The 26,089-nt window shown below is 37.4% G+C and overlaps 1 protein-coding gene across 5 annotated transcripts in view; it reads left to right on the forward strand.

The window, feature by feature from the left end:
* CAV1 (caveolin 1) overlaps positions 1-24,711 on the forward strand; it is a 47,224-nt gene extending 22,513 nt beyond the window's left edge. For all 5 annotated transcript variants that reach the window (XM_027845030.1, XM_027845034.1, XM_027845033.1 and 2 more), the window contains exon 3: positions 22,407-24,711. In XM_027845030.1, coding sequence (XP_027700831.1) covers positions 22,407-22,748 — 342 coding nt within the window. In that variant the 3' untranslated portion in view covers positions 22,749-24,711. The remainder of the gene's footprint in view (positions 1-22,406) is intronic.
* The last annotated feature ends 1,378 nt before the right edge of the window (positions 24,712-26,089 follow it).

Consider the following 26,089-nt stretch of genomic DNA (forward strand, 5'->3'; position numbering starts at 1 on the left):
TTTCCTGTCTCCCACAGGAACTATATCAATGTTTAGGACATGACATGCCTCTTGCTTTCACTATTGTACTCAGAAAAAAATGTCCCCCATTGCTAATTATTTAACAAGAAAGGAAATATAGGTTCTTAAAGGGGCAGTGTCAGCTTCCCTCTTATCCCTGTAGCTGTATGTTACCTAAAAGAAGGTCATTTATCATATTGGAAACAACTAAAATGTCTTTCGTTGTGATAACATGCATTTAATCAGAAATTGAAGGTGAACTGACAAAAATGTGTCAGTGCACATCAAGCAATTTTATTCATTTATTTTTTAAGAAACGGAGTAAAAATGTTGAAATCTAAACTATCTCAGTGAAACTCTGTGTAAAAAAGATCTAGAGACCTCTAGAAATTTCACAAGGCAGTTGCAGACCATATCTATAGGTGGGAAAGCTGCAGCCTCCAGGCCGCATGTGGCCCTTTAGGTCCTCAAGTACAGCCCTTTGACTGAAACTAAACTTCACAGAACAAATCCCTTTAATAAAAGGATTTGTTCTGTAAAACTTGGACTCAGTCAAAAAGGCCACACCCAAGGACCTAGAGGGCCACATGTGGCTTCAGGGCCATAGGTTCCCTACCCCTGCTTTAGGTCCTCAAGTGCAGCCCTGATTCAGTCAAAAGGCTGTACTTGAGGACCTAGAGGGCCACAGGTGATCTCGAGGCTGCAGATTTCCCACCCCTGCCATATACCATTAAGTCTGGGACACTGAGTAGTCACAGGTGTTTGGCATAATTGCGAAGGAGAAAATTAGCCAGTTTTTCTCATGGAAAATAAACACTGGCAAAAATGTCCTATTTCACATTCTGAGGGGTTTTTTAAAGTAAATCTTACTAAAAATGGAAAAAAATGAGTGTAAATTTGATGTCATTTAGATCAACATATCACCTCTATTCTTCCTCTCCTCTTTCTCTAAGACAGCAAGGATATGATGTTTTTGCAACATACAGGGATATCACAATGCTTAGATCCCAGAGCCACCTCATTCTGTCAACACCATTGGTCCAGTGCTCTTTTCTAGGGAGAGTTCCTGGTCTCTCTGCACCCATACTTTGCCAACCTATCATATTCACTTTATGCACTTATGCATATTCACATATGCACATATTCATTGTGCATCACTAACATCTTTCAGGGTCCTGAATATTTACACATTTCCTATCTAGAGACAACTGGCAATTGCCCTCCTTATATTCTTTCCATTTTCTTTCCCTACATAGGAAACTGACCAAAGAAAGCCTTGTTTTAATTCTAAGGGGAAAAATTCCATGTTAATTCTAAGAGTTGTTTCTCTGGCATTTGATCCCCAGTAACTGTGCATGTTCTCAAGAACAAATGCCAGAAGTAATGAACAAACCCAACAGCACAATTTGAAAACTATCATTAATCTTTCAAAAGAACTACAGTGTTCTGTAAATCATAGATCATTGTTTTCTTTTTCCACATTATTAGTAATAGTATGCAACAGGAAATGTATATACCAAAATGTCATGGAAACGAATTGCTTTTGGTGAATTTCACTCGTGTTTTGGGATATCAGATCTCTCTTCCATTGCTATCTCGGAGAAACCAGCTTATAAATATGGAGCAAATTTATTTAGCTAAAAAAGGTAGGATACCTGATGACTAACTTTACTAGACTTTGTTTCTCAGATACTACAATGAAAAAAGAATAATCATACATGTTCTGATCTTTACCTGACAATGAAATAATTTTTAATAATTAAAGTTTTTTTGTGAGGAGGGGTTTACTTTTTAATGCTCTAACTAAGGTGGCATTGTTGGGTTCCTTCATAATGGCAACATTTTTTTAAATTGTAAGTAGTAAGAGAGAAAAAAAATAAATCCAGCCCTCTAAACAAAATAAAGATCAAACAAACCTTCATATTTATATAGAGAAAATAAATTTTATTCTTAATGAATCCATTTTTTTTCAAGTTCAGGATGGCACAAGGAGGCCCCAGAACCTCTCATCCTCTCTCCCAATACTCAGGTTAATAAGTATTGCCCCTTTTCCAGTGCTTTTTCTCTAACATCCTTTAGCATTTATGAGATTTGTAACAAAGATATTCTTTGGAGTGGCATTAAAACATGGTCTGACTTTGGTTGTACAGTCTGTAAATGACTTCTTAAGGAGACACAGATTATTCCCAGATCTATCCTGAAGAGAGAACATGTTCCATTCTGTCCCCTAGAGCATGTGTGACCCTTGGCTCATCACTTAAATCTCTAAGTCTCTTTCCTTATCTAGAAAATGGAGATGATAATAATAGAGCTAAAAATGTAGGTGAGGATAAACTGAGACTGTATAGAAAGAATTTTGAAAACCCTAAATTACCGTGTAAGTTAGTTATCACTATCTTATTCTTGTCTTTTTCAATTGGGATCAGAGCAAAATAATCCTGAGACAAGTCTCCTTTTATACTTAATGTTCCATAGATAAGTGTACAAAATAATTTTTGGTAGTTGGATAAAAGTATTAGGTTGTAAGTTCATCTTTTGTAGGCTCAGTGAGACCACAGCACCAATGGCAGAATGACACCCTTAATTATTTATCCTCAAACCATGCTATCATTATTTAAGATATGTCTGCTCTCACATTCACTCTCTTTTTATTTTTCCTAGCTCATATCCCTCCTCCTTATATTCAAATCAAAATGAATATAGCAAAGGTTTATTCAAAACAAAAAAAAAGTTAATTTATATGTATTTGGAGTTAAAAGAGGTTTGGGTTGCAGATCCAAAGTTCCTGATTCACCTACCCTGAATGGTAAGTCTCCTCAGGACCTTCATACTTAGTTTGGCCTTATCTAGGTTTCAGTTCACTAAATTTATTCTACTGAGTAATTTAAAATCAGTTGTACTCCTTCCATTTGGAAATGTGATCACTATATTGCTACTAAAGTCTATGATAGCCAAAGATTATCATGAGACATCATAATTTCACCCTGAAAGGTCATAAGAACATTTCATTCCATCACATCTGCTTCTCTTCTCTTCATCAAAGTTTTGAAAATGAAACTAATATTTTATTTATTAGAGGTTGATCATAAGTAATCCACAATTCAGAGAATCACAGAGAAATGAAAATTACAAGGGACCTCAACATCTACCTAGTTTAACCCATACCTACAGGGAAACCCACCAGCTGTTGAGGCATCCATTCCACTTTTAAAGAGCTCTAGTTATTACTAAGTTCTTTTCCTAAAATCAAGCCAAAATTTACCTCTTTGTGATTTCTACCCACTGTTCCTGGTTGAACAAGTCTAATATGGAATAAGTGAGGAGAGAGCATTGGCTTTGGAGTCAGGAAGACCTGAATTTATATTCCTACCTCAGGCACTTATAATCTGTGGGCCTCAGATTCCCTCATCCACAGAATGATGGGGTTGGATTCAATATCCCCTTGCGTCATTTCCAGTTCTATATTTATGCTTCAATGATCCTCTTCCATACTACAACCCTTCAAACATGAAGATAGTATTCATATTCTCTCAGTATGTTTTCTTTTCCAGTCTAAACATTCCTAATCCCATCAGTTGACCTTCATAGAACATGGACTCAAGGCTATTTGACATCCTGGGTTCCTCTGGATAGTCTCCAGATTATCAATATCCTTTCTCAACTTTAGTATACTTCAGATATGGTCTGACAAGGGCAGAATACAGAAGGACTATCCTTATTCTCGGGAACTATGCCTCTGAATGCAGCTCATGATTACATTAGCTTCTTTTTTGGCTGATGTAACACACAGCTGATTCACACTGAGCTTATAACTCCTTAAAATTCCTAAATCCTCTTTGGACTAACTACTGTCTAACTATTTTCTACCACCACCACCTCCATATCCTCTATGTACGAAGTTGATTTCTTGAGCCCAAATTTAAGACTCTAATTTAATTCCTGTTGGATATCATGTCATCAGATTCAGTCCAATATTTAAGTCCATTGAGATCTTTTTAGGTCCTGACTCTACCATAGTGTGTTAAGAATTTCTTCCACCTTTGTATCTTCTGTACAGTTTGATGAGTATGACATCTGTGCCTTTATACAAGTCATTGATAAAAAGGATAAATGGCACTGGACCAAGTGCAGATCACTGAGAAATCCCCCTGGTTGTACCTGCCCTGAACGATAGGTCTCCTCAGGACCCTTCCATGCTCACTTTGGCCTCACCCAGGTTTCAGTTCACTAGATTTAGCCTACTTGGTAGTGTAGAATCAATTGTATTCTTTTCCTTTCGAAATGTGATCACTATATTGCTACTAAAGTTTACCCAGACAGGTTGACATTGAAACATTAACAATTACTCTGAGTCTGGTCATTCAACCAATTGAAAATTCATATAACTGTCTTATTATTAGTTTCTCCTGTGGTTTTTCCAGTAGCAGTCTATGGCTGTGAGAATTGGACTGTAAGAAAAGCTGAGCTTTTCAGTGCTATTGGATTGTGGTGCTGGACAGGACTTAAAGAAATTAATTCAGACTATTCACTGGAAAGTCAAATACTAAAACTGAAACTTAAATACTTTAACACATAATGAGAAGATATGACTCAGGAGAAGAGATCCTGATGTTGGGAAAGATTGAAGGCAAAAGGAAAAGGGGATATCAGAAGATGAAATGGATAGATAGTGTCATGGATAGACTTTGATATATGGTGGAGGATGGAAGGGTCTGGTGTGCTATGGTCTTTAGGATAACAAAGAGTCAGACATAACTGAACGACTGAAAAACAACAATCTTTTCCACAAGAATAATTTTGTACATTTTATCAGATGTTTGACTAAAACCTAGGTAAACTATATCTACAACATTTCCCTTATCTATCAGTTCCTTAACCCTATCAAAAAATGAAACAGTTAGCCTGTCTGATATGACCTAGTCTTAATGAAGCCATGCTGTAATTCCCACTTCCTTTTCTAGTTATTCACTGACAATTTTTTTTTTTTTTTTAGGCAATTGGGGTTAAGTGACTTGCCCAGAGTCACACAGCTAGTAAGTGTCAAGTGTTTGGTCTGAGGTCAGATTTGAACTCAGGTCCTCCTGACTTCAGGGCCAGTGCTCTATCCACTGCGCCACCTCGCTGCCCCTCACTGACAATTTCTTTAGTGGATCAGCTAGGTGGTGCAATGTGTAGAGAGCCTGGAGCCAGGAAAACTTGAGTTCAAATCCAGCCTCAGACACTTATTAGCTATGTGATCCTGTGCAAGTCATTTAATGCCTGTTTGCCTCAGTTTCCTCATGTGTAAAATGGAGTTGATAATAATAGCATCTACCTCCCAGAGTTGTGACGATCAAATGAGATAATTGTGTAAAGTGCTTAGCACAGGGCCGGACACACAGAAAGTGCTATATAAGTGTATAAATGATCCGTTTTAAAGTTTTCCCAGGAATTAAAGTAAAGGTCATGGACCTATCATTTGCTTATTCTGTTCTCTTTCGGGGCATTTGCTCTTCTCTGGTCCTGCAGTTCCTCTGCTATTTTCTATGATCTTTCAAACACCACTGATAGCAGTTTGGCAATTGTTCCTTCAGAAACCAATGCTGCTTCGAAAAACCAAAGTGCGACTCAGATGTTTTAAAGATGTTTTTAAATGTTTTAAAACTCAAGATGTTTTAAATCTTGTTCAAGATTTGCTTTACTTGGTGTTGATTGGGTCTCACTGGAGCACTGTTTGCTATTCTGGCTTTCTGCATTTCATGATGAATGTAAATACATCATGAACATTCCAAAGAGGAGGAACCAAAAAGAGATGAAGGAAGCTCCCCCATCAATGTTGATCTATACGTTCCCTGCAAGAGTAATAGAAGGTTTCTAAGAAATCTGCAAACTTAAGTGACTTGCCCAGCAGTACACAGACAGTATGTGTCATTTGAACCCAAGCCAGTTTCTGGCTCGCAGGCCAACTCTATCAACTGTCAAGCTGCCTCCCCAAGGATATAAAAATAATGGTAAATGAATAGAGAATATTTAGTATAGAGAATTGATTTGGTTTTAGATTATGTGAAATGATAACTATTTATATATATGTGTGTACATAAATATATACAAGTCTTATTTATGCTTATGTTGGACTTGTCTATAATTATGTTTATAAGCTGATCTTCGTTTCACAAGTGTGCATTGTTTATGCTTGATAGTTCATGTGACAAGCCTGTGGAAAATTCCAAGGAATTCATAATAAAGATTAGAGCCACGGAAGCACTTTGTGGAGGCTGGACTGCTCCTTGTTACTTGTGTGATTTTGGGGCCATTCACTTGACCCCTCAGGCTCTCAGGGTCCTCATCTATAAAGGAAATAGTCTGGACAAGATGAATTCTAAGGTCCCACCCAGCTCTAAAATTATAATCCTGTGATTTCGTGACTTCAGTTATTACTAAGGGCTTATTATGAGAATTCGGAAGATGGAATTGCCTAGGTGTTATCCACCTCCACAGAAAACAAACTGAGGGATAATCACATTGTATATTTAGAATTGGATTAGACATTAGAGGCCATCTAGTCTGACTCCCTCATCAATGAGGAAACTGAGGTACATGCATGTTAAATGACTTGCTCAAAGTCACATAGCAATTAAGTGTCTGAGGCAAGATTTCAACCCAGGTCTTTTGCACTGCAGAGCAAAATTCTTGACCATGAGGATTAGGCATAAATTAGAACTTTCCAGCAGTGTGTGATTAAACTCAGAAACAGAGGGAAGTCCTGGATTATCTGTTAGCTGAAATCTCTGTAAGGAAGCCTCTGTCTCTATCCATCTTCTTCTTCTTCTTTTTTTTTTTTTTGACTAGGCAGTCGGGTTAAGTGACTTGCCCAGGGTCACACAGATAATGTTACATGTCTGAGGCTGGATTTGAACTCAGGTCCTCCTGAATCCAGGGCCAGTGCTCTATCCACTGCGCCACATAGCTGCCCCTCTATCCATCTTCTTTAGTACCTCACAATAAAACATTGAATGAATTCTACTTTAACAAACATCCCTGTAAAGTAAAATGACACTTGTCTTTGTGGTGGGATAGCTGGTCATATTCATTCTTTGGGTTGGTTCTTGAGTTTGGGTTCTATCTTGAAAAAGAAGATAGTTGATGAAAAAAAATCTCTGCTGAACAGGGGTTGAGAGTGTAAATAGCAAACTTGAAGAAGTTGAATTCTGTGCAAAATGCACATATTGTAAGTACCCAAAAGGTCAGCATGAAATGTTATGGCAAGCGTCACCATCTACTCCCTCCTACACATTGCAAATTCACCCAGCCTTGCAGCTTTCATAAACTCCCATTGTAATATCACATGGCTTAGGAATAGAGTGTTTATTTTGTAATTTTATACCCTTAAGTAAAATTTAACCTACATATCCATGATTTGGTTGGGGATGGAGGCATGATCTGGTTCAAATTTTTTTTTTGACTGGCTAAGAGTATTGGGAAGATCATTCACTAAAGAATGGCATTTGTGACTTGTATTCTAAATATGACAAAAATATTCCTTGGAATTTTGCTGAACTTTGAGGCCAAGGCATTTTTTAAAAGAATGTCCTAAAATACCCTATAATATCCATTCATCCTGATTCTGCCACCTTTCCCCTTTTGTGTGTCTTTTTTTCCCTGCCTCCCTAAAAGGAAGATGAATAAACTGTTAGAAACCCCAGAAGAAATGTCCTCTGAAAAGTTTTGTTTTGGGGGATTTTTGTTTTGTTTTGTTTTGTTTTTTGCAAATTAGAATCTTTTTTCCTACCTTTGTACTTGGATTTAAAAGCCTGGTCAGGATGAAATGAGCATTATACATAATTGGGTAGTCTCTTAATTGTGCAGCAGTCTCTATTGGAGCAAATTTCCTGAATCACCTGGAGCTGTGAAGGCCATGAATTTGAGGGTGGTATTCCAGGTTTAAGGTACAACTTTAGGCAATGGAGTCAGAAGTAGGAAAGTGATGATTGGATAAAGACGATGTCAAAATGAGTTTACCTGGAAGAAATGGAGAAGACTTAGAAGGGAAAAGAAAAGAGAATTTCTCCAAGGCATGTTGTTGGTAACTGCAGATTAGCAGGAGGTGAATCCTATAAATAGAGAATCTATTGACTAATTGGCTGCTGTAGTCTAGGTGATAAGTAAGTAAGAGCTAGACTGACATCATTGCAGTAAATGATGAAGAGTACAGAGGCACTTTTGGAAGATAAAAACAAAGATGCTATAACAATTTTGGCACGTAGGAGACCCTCAACAAATACATGTTGATTATTTGATGAATTAGTTGATTTGGTAACAGTCTATTTGGAGTAAAGAACTGGGAAAAATTGAAAATGATTTCCAGGTTTTTTGCTTGGGAGGTCTGTGATATGATTATGTTTCCCTCTCTTCAGAACAGTTGGATATGGGGAAGAAATCAAAGGGGAGGATGAGCTGTTTTGTTTTAGTCACACTTAATCTGAGTTGGCAGTGAAGCAAATACTGTACCAAGAGGTGATGTATCACAGTGAAAAGATTATTGGACAGGGAGGTCTTTGGGTTTTAGTCCTAGTTCTGCCACTTAATAGCTCTGTGGCCTTGGGCCAATCATTTAACTTCTTTGGGCCTCAATTTCCTTATCTGTAAAACTAGGAGCTTAGAATAAATGGCCACTACAGTTCTTTCCAGTTTTAAGATTCCATTATTCTATTTATATTGGACTCTAGGAAATATTCAAGGCTATGTTAACTGCATAATTATCTAGGGCAGTGGCATAGAGAATTGCCTTTAACATTTTTTATTGTTGTTGATATTATCACAATCATTATGCATGCTTAGAATCCTGCCAATAAGTGACAATGCCCTTAGAGACAGACTTTTCATGTTCAAACTGTAAGATTTCATGAAATTATCAGTCAAGACATCTAGCCCTTAATAGATTATATGCTGACTTTAAAACTGCAAATATACTGTGAATAAACACTTGGTACTGTACAAGAGTAAATAATTGAAGTTCATTTCCCCTCTTGATCTTTTGCCCAAATCTGAGTTCAAAGTTATGTAGTTTTCCTTTTTATTGCTTTTGCCTCCAAACTAGCTGTTTGCTCTTTAAGATGGAGCAGAGTTTCTGTTCCAAATTTGGTTCCAACATTTCTATTCCATTTCTTTATAACCAAAGTGAAAGACCTTGTTCCTTCAAAGCTGAAGTGGGCAATCTCAGGGCTTCACTTAAAACAATGATCTTCTTTAAAAGTCTAGCTAAAGACCACATGCTCAAAATCCTCTGAATACTGACAGTTGTCAAAGACATCCAACCAGTGTGGCCTTTCTGTGTTTTACAATCCATCTGTAAGCAATAGGATCAGATGACTCAGAGTTGCAGTTAGTAAGCAGTGCTGATGCCCCCCCTACTTTTTCATCAGGGTTACTTTGAGTCAGATTTTTCCCTTCTTCCTATCCTCAAGAGTCTGTTTCTTTCTGGTCTTTACAAAGTCTGGCATTCAGGACCCTCTATGTTTCTTACATCTTACCACTAAATCACCACACAGGATTCTGGAAGTAAATGAAATAGCTAAGCTATAATTGGAATGAAATGCTATTTCATTCCCCCACCATCTTACTGTTCTCAGGAACATCATTTTATTGAGGATATTGCCTAAGTTTCCTATGAATTCCTATGATCCCTATGAGTTCTCCCAACCATCTCTTCTCCAAAGTAGATATACTTGGGGTAATGGAGTATAAATTAGAAACACAGAAGTATGACATTGGCATGTTTTGAACCTGTATTTGGGAAGAGTGTCATGATAATCAAATAGCCCTTAGCTGAATTTATGTGGACCAAAAGTTGAGTTTTGGTAAAAAACGATTCCATCGATTCAAAATAGCAGAATATGGAAAAGCACAATTCAATTGATACCCAAATGAGAGGATTCCCCAGTTAGAAGTTGTTGAGGATGATAGGCTTAATTGAGCAATTAGATATAGAGGAAAACTGATTCAAATTCCAACAGCTGCATTAAGTTACTCAAATTATTTCCCTCTTTTCTCACATAAGCAAAGAAGTTTAATGACGTGTTTATCCTTTTCTAATAATGATTTTAAAGCACAGTTGGTATTGATTTGCTTCTTTTCCTCTGTATCCCTTGCCCACTCTCAGCAACAACTCTCTCATCACTAACCCTCTATTACTCCTTTACTATTCCCTCATTTCACCTTTTCCATCTTCTCTTAATACTATTTGAATGAAAAAGAAGGTGCTACCCAGATAATACATTTAGTAAAACTGTATTCCAGCTTGCAAATGTGTCTGAATGTCTAGCTTTATAATCTGGCTTTATATTTTTATAAGTATAAAATGTATAATTTTATAATTGGAAAAATATCTACATCTATTACATTTGAGTTGGATATGCTATTCTACGCTAATCTAACAAACTGGAGCACATAGATTGTGTCTTCTGAGTAATGATCACAGGTGCAACTAAGGATGAGTCAACTGAATTTAGAGGATGCTAGCAACACTTACAAATTTTTGTATCTTGTATCTCCCTTGTATCTCCCTTGTATGACTCTGCTCCTACCCAATAATGCCCTTGAGCCTGTGACCTCTGGTCTGTGTGTGCCTGACAGAGAGAGGTCTCACACACACACACACACACCAATAGAGGCTGCCTTTTGCGCAGGACACACATTACAATGTTTTCCATAGGTAAAAAAAAAAAATCTTACTTGAGGCTCGGGCAATTTTTAAACATATCAAGCTTTACCATGCTCTTTCTGCCTTAGTTATGTTTCAAAAGTAGCAGTTATCTTTCTACAGACCTCACAAGAATGTAAGTGTTAAGTATCATTTCCCTCATATGCCAAGCTGTGTTCAAACCTGCAGAGATTTATTTCATTCATTTAATATTTGTTTAATAAACAGACCCAAAGCAAAGGAGGGGAACATATTCATGCAATGAAGTAAGACTAAAACTCTTAATAACTCTATCTTTACTGAACTGAATGGTAGGAAACAAAGACCCTTTGCAGTCAGGAAGTGCATTGTAGACAGCAAACAGAAGTCGGGAGTGTTTAAAAGCTTTGGACCAAACAAATGAGTACGCTGAACAACCTCTACCCTGAAACAGTGAAGACATTTCCTTTTCTTGTGTCCTTGTTAGAAATGAAAGAGCTTTTATTTGCATTAGCATTATAATCATTCATGTCTGTTTCATGACACACCCAGCAGGTTATGGAATAACAAATCCCTTAGTGTAAACACAGACTATAGTGAGAGAGGTCTCTGGCTTCAGCCAGACCTTACAGGAATGCTGACACTTTGTAGAAAACAAGCTTTAAACAGATAAAAATGATGCAAATGAAATTCATCCCTGAGTACTTTTCAGTTTTTTAAAGGTCTCATGCATATGCATAAGATGGTGATTACATATGTGCATGTGCACGAGCAAATGTGTACACAGGCGCATGCATATTTGTGGACCTGAATAATTAGACTAGGTTGTGCCCTGCCTGTACAACTCAGTTTCCAGGCTAGCTTTTTCACTCTTAGTCCTCCTACTATTTTCTCTCCACTGGCCCATTATAGAAAATCTGACCTCCTCCTATCCTATTTTTATGCTGTTGGCCACTCTTTGTTTCTTATCAATTTGATGACACTCACCAACATTAAGTGTCACCCAACTGACACCAGATGCCTAGGAGAAGGGAGAGAAGGCAGCGACAAAAGATAAGTAGAAGGCTTTGTACATAGCCAAGCCCAACGAGCTACTCAATAAATGCTTTTTATAATAAGCACATTGGCACAAGATAAACTAAACTCTTTAGGTTTATAAAGAGGCTTGCTATCTTGTGGCCTAGAACTAACTAGTCCTGGCATTTATAGCCCTCAACCACCTTTTTAAAAAAATGCAAAACAGTGTTATCTGTCCTAGGCCCTGAGAAATAAAAATGGTCAGGAAGCCAAATAGCCATATTATTGAGAATAGTTTTGAGGAATTTGAAAAAGGCCTGAAACCTGAGAATGAGGATCATGGCTATCCTAAGAAGATAAATATGATTTAAATATTAAAGGTGTGAAATATGTAGTAATTCATTTTTCCACTCATTTTGTAGCAAGGAGATCAAAGCCTGACAATTAGGGCAATTGCCTTTAAAACCTAGGAAACAATCACCAAGAGTCACTTTCACTCGGGGTCACTGTTATGATGCGTTATCCAATAATGACATACGGCCACTGGGGCTTCAGTAGCTTTTGTATATTTGGCTATTGTGTGCACAATGGTGATGAGGTCTAATGCTGTTCTACTTGCCAGCAATGAGCTAATTCTACTTGCCACAGTCCACACTCAGCCTCATTAGTAAACAGAGTAGGCGGTCCTACACATAGTGTAGTTTGAAGGATACCAGAGTTTTGGCTCCTGCCAAAGAGCCAGAAATTCCTATTGGTTATTCCTGTGAGTTAAAAACATAGGTACAGAAAACTCCTTTTAAAATGTGAGACCATATATCTACACATATGTTCATGTAAATACACATGTAGATGTATATATGTGCATGTTTGTGTGTATACATAGACACATATGTGTATATATGTATAGAGTGAGAAGGAGACATTATAATTGTTTAGGAGAGCAACACATAGATAGCAATAATAATAACAATAATAATCATTCTCATTTATATAGGAAAGTAAAAACATTGAATCATTCTCATTTATATAGGAAAGCAACACTTTGAAAGCAGTAAGAATAACAATAATAATCATTCTCATTCAAATAGCTCTTGGAGATTTGTAAAGATTTTTTCATAGGACCATAGATTTAAGGCTGTAAGGGGTGATAAGGGGAAGCTACTCATTTAGTGATGAGAAAACTGAGTCATGGAAAGGTTCAATGACCTGCTGATAGTTTTGCAGGTTGTAAGAGTCAAGGGAAGGATTTGAAGCTGGGACTCCTTGACTCTAAGCCAAGCACACTAGCCATCAGACCATCCTGCCCCCTTGCAGCAACCCTGTAAAGTCTAAATTGGGAGTTGAGGGTGAAGGGGGAAGAGGTGAATATTCTTCTAACTCCTTAGTGCCCAGATTACTTTAGGTTAGTGTATAAGATTAGCTTCCATTAGTTTATCAGATTAATTAATATCTAGCACTCAATGCACAGTTTTTAAGTGACACAGCATAGGAAAGGTGAAGTTTGATCATGAAGAATAAGAAGACAGAGATCCAGTACATGAGACACTTCCAGGAAGAAGAGACCTGGATGGACTAGTATAGCGAAAGGACCTGGGCAACCAATGTTGACTACTAAAGTATCCGGGGAATGAGGCCAGCAAAGAGGGACATCATACAGAGAGTGACTGTGCTAAAGGCATATGTCACATATTAATTTTGTTGTGGGCTGGCCCTAATAACAGTGTCTTAGTGGGAATATAAATCAATCGTTAAACATGTATTAAGTGCCTACTATGTGCCAGGCACTGCTAAGTGCTTTATATCACAAACTGAGGTTTGGGAAACAACCCCAACCTTCTTCCACATACAGTTCTACAATTGGATCAGTCTAAGTTATGTATTTGAATTAGCTAGATGGTTCAGTGGATGAAGCACTGAGTCTGTACTTGGGAGGACCCGAGTTTAAATCTGGCCTCAGACTTCATTAGCTGTGTGACCCTGAGCAAGTCACATAACCTCTATTTGCCTTAACCCACTGAAGGAAATGGCAAACCACTTCAGTATCTTTGCCAAGAAAACCTCATATAGGGCCAGTGAATGATTGAACAAAAAAAGCTATATATTAACTGGGATAACAGGAAGAGGTACTCCTCTCTCCTCTCCTTTCTCTTTCCCCTTCCCTCCCTCCTTCCTTTATTTATTTATGCTGTGCCCCTGTCTCTATCTTCTCTATTTCTCACACATACGATAAACATGCACACAGTGACTTCAAAGAGAATTCCATATGTTGAAAATAAAGGAGGAAGATGATAATTGGATTAAATGTTCTTCTTATGGTTGGCTTTGAAATACTGTAATAAGACAAGTGTGTATGTGAATTTTTTAGGCCTTTTTTACATTACAGGTTAGAGTTATGTTATTACAGGTTAGCTTATTCTGTGATTAGAATATTTAAAAATAAATTTTTCAAACTATCTGATTTCATAGGGTGAGCTCCCACAGAATTCCTTCCATCAACACAGATTGCAACCTATTCATTACTTAGTAGATAAGCTATTCACACACAAGCTAAATGAATTACCCAGGATTATAAAGTATCAGAATTAGGATTTGAACCCAGTCCTCCTGACTCCAAGCCCAGTATTCTACCCACTATGAAACAGTGCCTTTAGAGTGTTTCTTTCATAAACAATAATAATATAAATCCATACTATCTCTGGTACTACAGGGGAAGTAAAGGACATGAGTAGAAAATGAGCTATTGTAGAATCACAAATACCAGTATATAGTCATTGAGTTAAATACTAGTCATTTGCATACTCATACTCTTTTTTTCATGGATAGAAAAATTGTTTAAAAGAGAAGAGCACAGATAGTCCAAAATAAATGGATAATAAAATAATTTCTATTTAGGTCCTCAACATAGTAAATGATTTATTTTGCAGCAGGTTTAGCTTCCTAATAGGTTATGTTGAATATAATTATTTACATTAATTTGTATTCCCTGAATACACTGACTAAACAGTTGGGGTGGGGGTGGCGGGAGGTGACCCAGGAGCATTCTATGTAGGAGGGAGAAGCTCCCCAAGATTAAAAATTTAACAGAGATAATCCACATGAAATTCCCAGATGGCGAGAGGCACACCTACTGTAGCAGCTGGCAGAGATGTTCTCTGTCTAGAATAAGAGGTGGTTGGTATATGTCACATTTTACCATCTATGTTTGGAAAGGAATCTTTTCCCATAGAGATGGAATGTGCAGGTCTAAGTCACCAGTGAAATTCCAACTGTACTTAAAGTTTCTTTCTTGAACATTTCTTATTCAGAAATGAAATATCCAGATTCTGAGACAATGAAAAATGGTCTGATTGTTTTTTCATTCTTGTTCACATATAAACCATATTGCCTTCAGATTTATTTAACAGGATGCAATCTTCCGAGATTGGTCACATTGGCCAAATACTATCAAAACATACCAAGATAGATTACTTTCCTTGACGTCCACTGCTAGATTTTGGTAATATGTGCGTCTGAATTGTAGTATCATGAGCCAGTATGTTGCACAAAGGTATTTGATGGCATTTATAAAGACCAGAAGCATAAACTGTTGATTCCTTATAAAGCATCTCTAAAGACAAAGAAATATCATCAGAGCACATTCATCCCTTTGATCTCATAGAATTGTAGACTGATTCTTGCCAGTGGGGCAGTGTGTTCTATAAATTATAGTACTGAAAACGAAGGCATTCCACTGAAGGGCAGCATAACCTCCTACATAGCTGTTCCTAGGCCAAGTTACTAAGTGGCGTATTTAATGGTCAGTCTCTTAGCAAACAATAAAGAGATGCCCTTTTTTTCATACAGATGAGCAGAGAAACTGTTTCCAGCAAGGTCATCTATACCCAAAAGGGGTGCTAGAAAATCTTCCCTGCCTGCCCCAAATATGTCCTCCATTAGTCTAGTCAAAATTGCCACCATTTTAATAGCTCCTTTTGAGTTATTTTATTGGGGAAGCTCCCTGTTAAATAAGTATGATAGCTTAAAGAGGCAGAGAACATTTTGGGGTAGTGAATAGAGGGCAAGGTTTTGAAGAAGGAACACCTGGATTCAATTCTCATCTATAACGCATACTAGCTGTGCGACCACAGATAAACCATGTGATTATTCAGTGTCGCAAGCAACTCTCTGAGACTAGGCCTGTTTGTATCAGTTAATGAAAGTTCCCAAATTGGGAGTTCACTGTCCCTATGCTGAGGAAATTACAGCTATGGGCCCAAATTGGCCTTTAGCTATGCCCATAGACACGTGCTTGGGTGTATTCGCAATTTTCCCCATCTCTAACATACTATCAGAGTTCAGTTAATTAAATTAGCTAGCCATCTGATAATAAGGAGTGGGAGCTCCAAGGGATATAGGATAAATAGTTTGTATGAAAGTGAAGGGGATAAAATAAGTCTAGATGATGTTAGATAATAAGAGCATGCCTGAATAAGATATCATAGGAAATGGAACTTTGGAGGCCAAGAGACAATATAAAAATATAGCATTGATGCAATATTGGATTGCTTAAAGAGAGTGAAGAGAACCAAAGCCAGTTTTGCTGAAGGCTAAGCCTAGTCCAGGTATGTAGATAATACACCAAGATTCAAGACTGGCTGCTCCGTTCTTTAACCATAGTGTTGAAGCACGAATCCTGTGCCTGGATTACTGCTAAATTAGAGAGCTGTCCTTGATGAGAACTGCTGCTAATGGAAGTGTACGAGATAAGAAACAGACTTCCTGAATATCTTTCAGCATGTACCGTTCTTAGGTTTTCATAATTCTAGCTGTACATAGGTAACATGTTCATAAGATGGAAAGAGCACATTTAATAGCCTCATGAAGAACTATCTCAGAAGTCTCTAGGAGACTTGCATGAAGAAATATATAAGCTGGGTAAGGCAAGATTTGGGGGGTTTTGTAGATTTATTTTTCCCTTAGGATGGGAGATCTGAACATACTTTTAAGAAAAGGGAGAGATTGAAATTCAGGAGAAAGGGTGGGGGGAGATTGTTAGAAGGAAAAGGCCTATAAAGAGATGGAAAAAGATAAAATCAAAGACAGGTGGTAGAATTAGCTTCAGCAAAGAGAAAGGCTATAATTTCCTCTGAGACATTAGAGAAAGGAAAAGAGATGGAGGAAAACATAAGGAATATTTGAAGTTCAGAGGAACAGAGTTGAGAGAGATCATTTTAGTTGACCTTAAAGGAGGATTTAAACATCTGCATGAATGTTATACTTCATAATCCCCTTGGGAGTCTAAACACTTATTCCCAAAGATGCTTCCATCACTCAAGACATTATTTGATCTTTTCTTGGAAGGGGAGGAGGGAAAGCTGTTTCTTTCAGAGACAGCACATTACTAGTAATATTCTCAAGGGTGAAAACTATTCATCTTTTGTGGGTGAAGTAGGTTTTTATGTAAAATTCAGTCATCATTTAGATTCAATGCACCAGTGAGTGACCAAAATGGGTCATACTCTTTTTTTTAAAAAATTATTTATTTATTTATTTTTAGTTTTCAACATTCACTTCCATAAGCTTTTGAGTTTTAAATTTTCTCCATCTCCCTCCCCTTGCCCCTCTACAAGACGGCGTGCAATCTGATATAGGCTCTACATATACATTCTTATTAAACATATTTTCACATTAGTCATGTTGTAAAGAAGAATTAGAACAAATGGGAGGAACCTCAAGAAAGAAGAAACAAGACAAAAAAAAAAGAGAGAGAGAGAGAGAGAGAGCAAATACTATGTTTTGATCTGCATTTAGACTCCATAGTTCATTATCTGGATGTGGGTAGCATTTTCCATCATGAGTCTTTTGGAGTTGTCTTAGATCCTTGTATTGCTGAGAAGAGCTAAGTCTATCAAAGTTAGTCATCACACAATGTGGCTGTTACTGTGTACAATGTTCTCCTGTGGGTCATACTCTTTCTTGGGCACATGTGAGGTCTGACAAAGAAGTCAGATTGACTTGGTTTGATTGGCTTGTTCAGCAGTTTCAAAAGGGGAGTTCACTAAGTCCTTAAACTAATGGAACTATTGTTGGAAGTATACAGCCTTCTATAATGGAAGTAAAGCACTAATTTGGTTGCTTAAGTTCTGGTACACATATTTAAAGAGACCAGCTATATTGCTTTATGTTCACTTCTCATATCCCTATTGACATCTATTGCTTCAGAGACTTGATCCATGACATAGCATACACAGTAATTAACATATTGTCTCCTCCATTAGCATTTTAGGTCAAGGACAGTATTTTTGCCTTCTTCTATATCCCTGGCACCTAGTGAGAGCTTACTAAACGCTTGTTGATTGATTACAAAAAATATTTATATTTTCTTTCTGAATGCCTGAAGTATGTGGAAAGCTTTAAGTGACTTACTCAGATTATAGCTCCACAAAAGTGCTACCTTAACATCATGACAGCTCTAACAGATTAGATCAAACTTAGAAGGGCTTTAAATACAGTTCAGTGTCTCCCATCCAAGAATTAGCATGGTTAAGTACAAGAGGCATATCACCTAAAGTTTGCTTACCAGGTGATGAATTCTTTGGCTATTGGAAACCACAAAAGAGTTGATAGGATAATAGAGCTGAAGGGGATTCAGAGATCAACTTATTCAACTCACCTGCTTTACAGAAGAGAAAACTGATTCCCAAAATGTGAAGTAAGGTGACAGGGACTTCATGAAGTCTGATCACAAGGGTAATAAGGGGCAGAGCTAGAATCTTTACCCTTATCCTCTGACTCAAAACTCAGAATTCTTTCCATTGTTCTAAAAAAGAAAAAGCTTCTTAAAAATAGGTTAATCTGTTTTTTTTTTTCTGAGTGTGGGGACTATGCTTTATTCATCTTTCCCAGTGTCTAAAATAGTAACATCTTTGCGTTGGAAGGGATCTCAGAAGTCATCTACTCTAACCCTTGCCTGAAGCACAATTTCTCCTTAGAGACTTTGCTTAAAGATTTCCTCTTCTATTCAAATGCCCTAATCCATTGCCTTTATACATTGATTCTTCATTAAAAAACAAACAAAATCTTCCATGACTCCCCACTGCTTACTAAATAAAGTATAAATTTCTTATTTTGGCACTCAAGGCCCTCCACTATCTGTTCTTTCTAGTTTTGGCTCACTCCTGGTTTATTTTTTACATACTATATGTTGCAATTAAATTAAATCACTCGTTAGTTTACAACCTCCCCAAGGCCCCCACCTCCCCACCACCATTCTTCCTGCCACTCTTCTCCATTAGATCCTAAGCTCTTTGATGATTGAGATTGTCTTTTACCTCTTTTTGTATCACCAGTGCTGAACATACTGTCTGGCACATAGTATGTGCTTAATAAATGTTTATCAGTTGGTTGATCAACTGGTTGATCAATTGATTTGTTTACCTTGCTGATTTTTCCTGGAGTGGATTCCATTCCACATCAGCAACTGTCAAAGTACTTCCTTGAGAGCCCAATTTAAATGCTTCCTTTTGTATGAAAGCTTCCCTCATCTCTACTACTAGAAGTAATCTCTGCCTCCTCAAGTGTAAGGAAGTCTTCCCTTTGCCGTTATATTATTGTTAAATGTGTCTATTTCTTAATCTCCTTCACTAGACTGTAAACTCCTTGAGGGAAGAAATTACCATTATATTTCATCTTCATAATTCCACTATCTTGCATAGCATCGTGCAATTAATAAGTGCTTAATAAATGTTTATCAAATTTAATTTAGCCCATTCACAGGTTCATGGTAATTTAGGTATAAAAATGGGCTTAAAGGTCAAACAATCAAACCATTTCTTATTTTATAGATAAGGAAACTAAGGTCAGAAGGGTTAAGTTACTTATCCATTATGGCACAGACTGAAAGTAACAAGTCTTCATGGATTTGAAGATCTGACGCTAAATCCAGTGCTCAGTCCATTAAGGAAATTATAAATCGGTCATGTGTTAATAAATACAATTAAGTCCGGGTCTACATGAATGCCTTCTTTAAAATCAGACTACAATTAATCCATTTCAGTCAATTCATGTAATAAACATTTTTATTTTATAAATTTAATTCTCGGCATCTAGGTAAATAACAGCATGTAATGGAAACATAACTGAGAAGTGACATCTTTTTTTTCAAATTTCAAAGAATACTTCTTTTCAGAAATGGCTTTGTAGTGATTTCTTGGTTCTTTCCCCAAATCCACTGTCCTCTCTGAGGTCCTAGGAGAGGGTACTGTGTCCTAGTTTTTCACTGACAAATAAACTTTTTTTTTTCATTAAAAAAGAGGGAGGGATCGTTGTAGGCTTCCAACCTCACCATTCTTGGACTGAGGTGAATCAGAAACTGAGGAGGCAGCAACTTATAAGGCCAAGCGTTCTTAAACATTTTTGTGTCATGGGGGCCTTTGGCAGTCTAGTGGAGACTATGGACGTCTTTTAAGAAGGAGAAGGAGAAACTGAAATTCAAAAGAAAGGGGGGGATGATTGTTGGGGAAAAGGCCTTGAAGGAGTTGGGAAAAGATGAAACCATCGAAAGAGATGACAGAATTAGCCTCCAAAAGGAGGAAGTCCATATTTTCCTCTGAGACATTAGAGAAAGGAAAAGAGATGGAGGAAGATACAAAGGATATTTGAAGTATGAAGGAATAGAGTTGAGAGAGATCATTTTAGTTGACCTTAAATGCTTTTAAATTAATAAAACAAAATGCATAGGATTATAAAGGAAACCAAGTGTATTGAAATAAAGCTGTAATTTTCCCATTCAAGACCATGGAACCCTTGAAATCTATCCCCAGACTTGAAGTTAAGAACTCCTAAAATAAGATAGAGAAGCATGCTTCCATGTCCTGGCAGAGTGTTGGACCCCCTAAATATAACTTCCTTTGCTAACTACTTAGGCTTCCCCTGACCTATCTTTTTCTCAGGGATTAAACTAAGTCAAAATGTGTGGTTTTTAAAAAAAATACAGCTCCATTTGCTAAAATCTTTAAGCATCTAGATGACAAATTAAGGATTTACAATGTGCCAAGCCCTATCTTTCAAGAGGATTCCTCAGATGTAGACTTGCTGTTCTATACAAATTTGTGGACCTTTTTATGAGTCTCAAATTATTTGGTTGTAAGACTCTTCAGAGAAGAAACTCTGATTTATCATTGTCTGTCATATAGTAAGCATTTATCCAATGTCCTATCTATATCTCCCATACATGCTCTTCATATGAGTTTAATAAATATTTGTTTAATGAATAAATGCATGTAATAACCTCACCAATAACAATTTTCAAATGGACTCTTCTTCATGTCTTTCCATCACCCTGGCTTAAAACTTGAGTCGCTTGTGACTCTTCACTTTCAATACTTCTTATCAACAAGTCTTGTTGGGTCTTCCTTTGTAATTCTCAGTCCCTTTTGTCCATTCCTATGGTCATGGTGTTACTTACAGTTCCTACTACTTCAAACTGGGTCTTGGTCACTGGCTTTGTGTGTTGGGGCCTCTGATTTTGGCAATTGGAGGCTGTAGAGTTCTGGCAGCTTACCTGGTGTTGGACTGGAATCAGCAAGGCTGGAACTCTAGGGCAACTCTAGGTTGCCTGCTTTTCCTTTCTTTTTGCTTTCTTCAACTCCTTTCAGATGGATGTCGTAGGGTGTTTATCTGCCTTGGCCTCTTTGTAACTTGTGTGTGTCTCTCTCTGTCATTCAAAGCCTGGCTTCAACTTGCCAGTCTAGCCTAAATTCCTATTACTCTCTTTACTCTCTAGCCATGTTGCTATTCATTACTGCTCATCACCCTACACCCAAATCCAAGTGTCCTGGATCTGCCTCTGTGCTTCTGTTCATTTTGCACTAGAAGTGACCTTTACTTTGTCTTTGCCTATGCAAATCCTCCTCAATCATCAAGGCCTAGCTGGAGTTCTACCACCTCAATATAGATGTCCCCGCCATTCCTATCCTCTGTGATCTCTCCTTCCTTTGTACTTATGGCCCAGGTTGAATTACTATGCATTTGGCTATTGAGAAAGTTCTACTTTGAACCAGAAGAACGTTGTACATAGTAAGAGCCACGTTGTGCGATGACTAATATTGATAGACTTAACCTTTCTCAGCAATATAAGGATATAAGACATCTCCAAAGGCCTCATGATGGAAAATGTTATTCACATCCAAAGAAAGAACTATGGAGTTTGAATGCAGATCGAAGCATACTCTTTGCTCTTTTTTTTCTTCTATTCTGTTTTGTTTCCTCTTTCTGGTGGTTCCTCCTGTTAGTTCTAATTCTTACTTACAACATCACTAGTGTGAAAATATGTTTAATAGGAATGTATATGTATAGCCTATATCAGATTGCGTGCCATCTTGGGGAGGGAGGTAGGGAGGGAAGGAGGGGGAGAAAAATTCAAAACTCAAAAGCTTATGGAAGTGATTGTTGATAAATCAAAATTAATTTTTAAAAACAGAAGTTCTGCTTTAAACCATGTTTTATATTGTTGAATTGCTATTTAACATGTGGGGGTTGGGGGAAGTATCATCTCCCCTAACTAGATCCTTGCCCTTGGGGGCAAGGATGATATTTTCACTCTTCTTATCACTCAAAATTAGTACCCAAAACTGTGGTGCCATATGCATACTAAGCACTGAATATTTGTTGATGGAATAACATATTATAAGTGCGAGGAGTCTTTTCCTTTTTGGCTTTTCATCTAACTTACTATCTTCTTCCTTCTTTTTAGATTGATTTTGAAGATGTGATAGCAGAACCAGAAGGGACACACAGCTTTGATGGGATCTGGAAGGCAAGCTTTACTACCTTCACCGTGACAAAATACTGGTTTTACCGCTTGCTCACTGCACTCTTCGGCATACCAATGGCACTCATCTGGGGCATTTACTTTGCCATCCTTTCCTTCTTGCACATCTGGGCAGTTGTGCCATGCATCAAGAGCTACCTGATTGAGATCCAGTGTATCGGCCGGATCTATTCAATCTGCATCCACACCTTCTGTGACCCACTCTTTGAGGCTGTGGGCAAATTATTCAGCAAGATCCGGATCACCGTACAAAAGGAAATATAAATGACATTTCAAGGAGAAAAGTCCACCTGATTCTTTTTTGTTTTTATTTTCTTGGTGCCAATTTCAAGTTTCCAGCTGCTTGTACAATGGCAAGTTATCAGTATCTCGACCCAGAACAAAGAAATCACTTGCTCAGTTTTCATTCTTACCATTTATCCCTCTTGGAAACTCTTCTGTACTTCTTGGCAATCTGCATTTCTTAAACCAATCCTAACTGCTAAACTTTTCCCATTCCTTATGCATGCATTATCATTCCACTAAGAAACAAACAGATAGGAGTGTTCATTCTTGTAAGAGAAATTGACATTAATATAATGAAGAACTACAAAATAAAAAATAAAGCATTTTCCCACTCTAGAATGTTGATCATTGTATTGTGGGCAGAGTTTTAAGCTACTACTGCAGAATATACAGGGTATGTTGGCAGGTCTTTAATAAATGTTCCTTTTTTCCATTGTCTACTGTCTGTCAGTGGACTGCAGCTGTTCACTTAAATGGTCTGATTTTGTCTACCAACAGACAGAGATGGAGGTGACAAGAATTGGCTAATCTCCTACGTTCATGCTACCCAACTAATGCCATACTGATTTTGAAATTTTGACCTATGTATTTCCTGTGCCTTAATGTTTATTATCCTCATGAAAGAGACATATAAAGTGCCTTCCTGTTTTATTTTTTTCTTCATAATCTCCCTCTTGAATGCTGCCTATTTGTCAGCTTTTATTAGAAGGTCAGCAGCTTCAGTGAAGATCAAAGTGAGAAAATCACATTACCTTGTTTTCCTCGCCTGTTTCTGACTCTGAGCTACAGTGTCTGCCTAAGGTAATGTCTGTGCTGTTATCCTACAGTTTCCCTCCAGTTGTTCTTACCAAGTTAAGTCAGGGTCAGTCCTAGGAAGAGAATCAAGGTGGATGGCTGGGACCAGGTCCACTCTGAGCTGTCAGTGGCTGAAGCCAGCTTGCCAAGCAAGGTCAGCATGCTGTTTAGCTCACAGTTTATTTTCAGGAATATTCACGCTTTGCTGAGTCCAAACTAATTCATCACAAGGGTGATTTAGCAGGTCGGCATTGTCCTCTGCTCTTTTAGCTAATCCATAGGCATCAGGAAGTGATGTCTTAATGGAATCTATTATGTGAGACTGTCAAGTGTTGCAAAATGTGACCCCTTCAAAATAAAGCATGTGCAACACGTTGTTACGCTGTGATACCCCAACTCGCCCCCACCCCAGGAGCGTTTGCCCATATCCAAACATTACTGTGTTTAGAGACAAGCCTCTTAAAGGCTGACAAAAAGCTTTGGCAGAGGGTGGGGAGGGGAAAAGGGGGAAAAAGACATCAAGGTAATTTTGCTGGAATAAGTTCAGCTCCTTCTGAACTCAAACTGAGGAATCTCACCATTAATCTGAATTGTATAGAAAGCTGCCTGGGACCGTGGAAAGCTTTGTTCCTAGTGCTGATAGCATGCTTTTGCTTTTGAGTTATTTGTGCTTATACTGGTTGAGTTTTTTCCCCCCCATATATACATTGGAAACCTGCTTGACCAAATGCAGCTTCCATTTTTTTTTCTGGCACATAAATTACCAACCTATTAACTTTTTTTTTTTAACATTTAAAACAGACACTGGCATGGATAGAGTTTTACTTTTTTACTATGTACATAACTGAAAGTGTACTATTTTAGATATTTTGCAGTATAAGAACACATCATGTCAAGAATGTAAACATAAAATATTTTATCTTCATATGATGAAAATCACTTTGGAAATAGCCTTGTTGATTCAATGTATAAACTGTTTATCCTAAGAGATGTCTGTTTCACATAGATCTGTAGTCCCTAATAAAAAATGGACTGTTGATCCAAGACATTTACAATATTATATGCTTACTGATATATTTTACACTTTTTTATCCTGCATGTATTGTAAAAGGCTACAATTCTGCACAATAAAAATGTTTAACAGTGATTACAGGACAATATTCTGCATTATTTTCTCCTTCCCCCTAAAACCTTCCCATTTCATTAAGAAAAAAGTAATATTCTTTAAGTATTCTTTAAGTCTCTTAGCTCTAAAATTTTATGATTATAGTATAATAGTTTATTAGTTTACTATGTGCAAAAGGTAATTCATGAAAGAGCATTTGTAAAGTGTTTACTTTAGGACAGGCACTGTGCTAAGTTCTGGGGATGAAAATACAAGCAAATAAGATTGTCCCTGCCCTGCCTTCAAGGAGCTTGCCTTCTAATGGGAAAGGTTGTTGTTGTGTTTGTCCTTACATCAGGGAGAGGATGTAATGGGAAAAGAAGGAGACATATAAAGGAGAGTCAGAAGGGAATGGAGATTTGTACTGGTTGCCATCAGCTGGAGCTGGTGATGGCAACCTGGTCCTGGAAAGATAAGACCAAAGCTCTATTAGAGTCAAGATACCAGGATGCAGAGTCCAGATTACTAGTGAAGAAGTGGTAGTCCAAGTAGAGAAGGCAGGGGTGGAATAGGCTGGAGAAGAGTATGTACCCACTAGTACAATCAATAGTTGTTGAAAAATTAAATTTATTTAGATATATATTTAGATATATATATATTTAGATATTTATATTTAGATATATATGTATATATATATGAATAGACACACATATACATGTATCAACTATTATATATCAAATACATTAAATTTTTGGAGAATTTTGGACTTGACAGGAGATATATAATTAGCATTAATATTATCAATATTATTAATTCCTTTAAAGATTTTTTGGTTATTTGTTTTTGTTATTTGTTATTTGTTATTGTACAGGTTTTTTCTGAATCTAGGCCCAGTCCTCAATTCACTGCACCATCTAGCTACCTTTGCCTTGACAAAGAGAACCATCATTTCTTCATGAAGGCCAAAATGAAGGAGGAGATAATGGGGGAAGATGTCTGAATAATATAAAACAAGGAGGAGAAAGAGGGAAAATGGCCTTCCGGTGCATAGTCTCAGTTTTTCCAGTAAATTATGAAGTGTGGGCCTTAGCAGAGCAGGTTAGAGGAGAGGGTACCATGGGAGGTTTGAATAGAAATAAGATGGCCTACAACTTCCACTGTAGGGTGTAACTGTGAATTGATTAGAAAAGAACAGAAAGATTGCCTTGCTACAGGACAACTGAGACTAGATAAAATGATCCAAGCAGACTCCAGAACTTCATTTCATGATTTCCTCTGTCTCCATTCAGCAGCATATGAATAAGAGTAAAGGCTATAAAGTAATCATAATCTGGGGTCAGGATTTGGCAAAGCATGAGCAGTAAAAAGTTGAAGAGACTGGAGGGTAAAGGAGAGTGTAAAATCAATTTGATTCACCAAG

The sequence above is a fragment of the Vombatus ursinus genome, unplaced genomic scaffold (genome assembly GCF_900497805.2).
Source record: "Vombatus ursinus unplaced genomic scaffold, bare-nosed wombat genome assembly UNPS02014946.1, whole genome shotgun sequence".
NCBI classification, from domain to species: Eukaryota; Metazoa; Chordata; class Mammalia; order Diprotodontia; family Vombatidae; genus Vombatus; species Vombatus ursinus.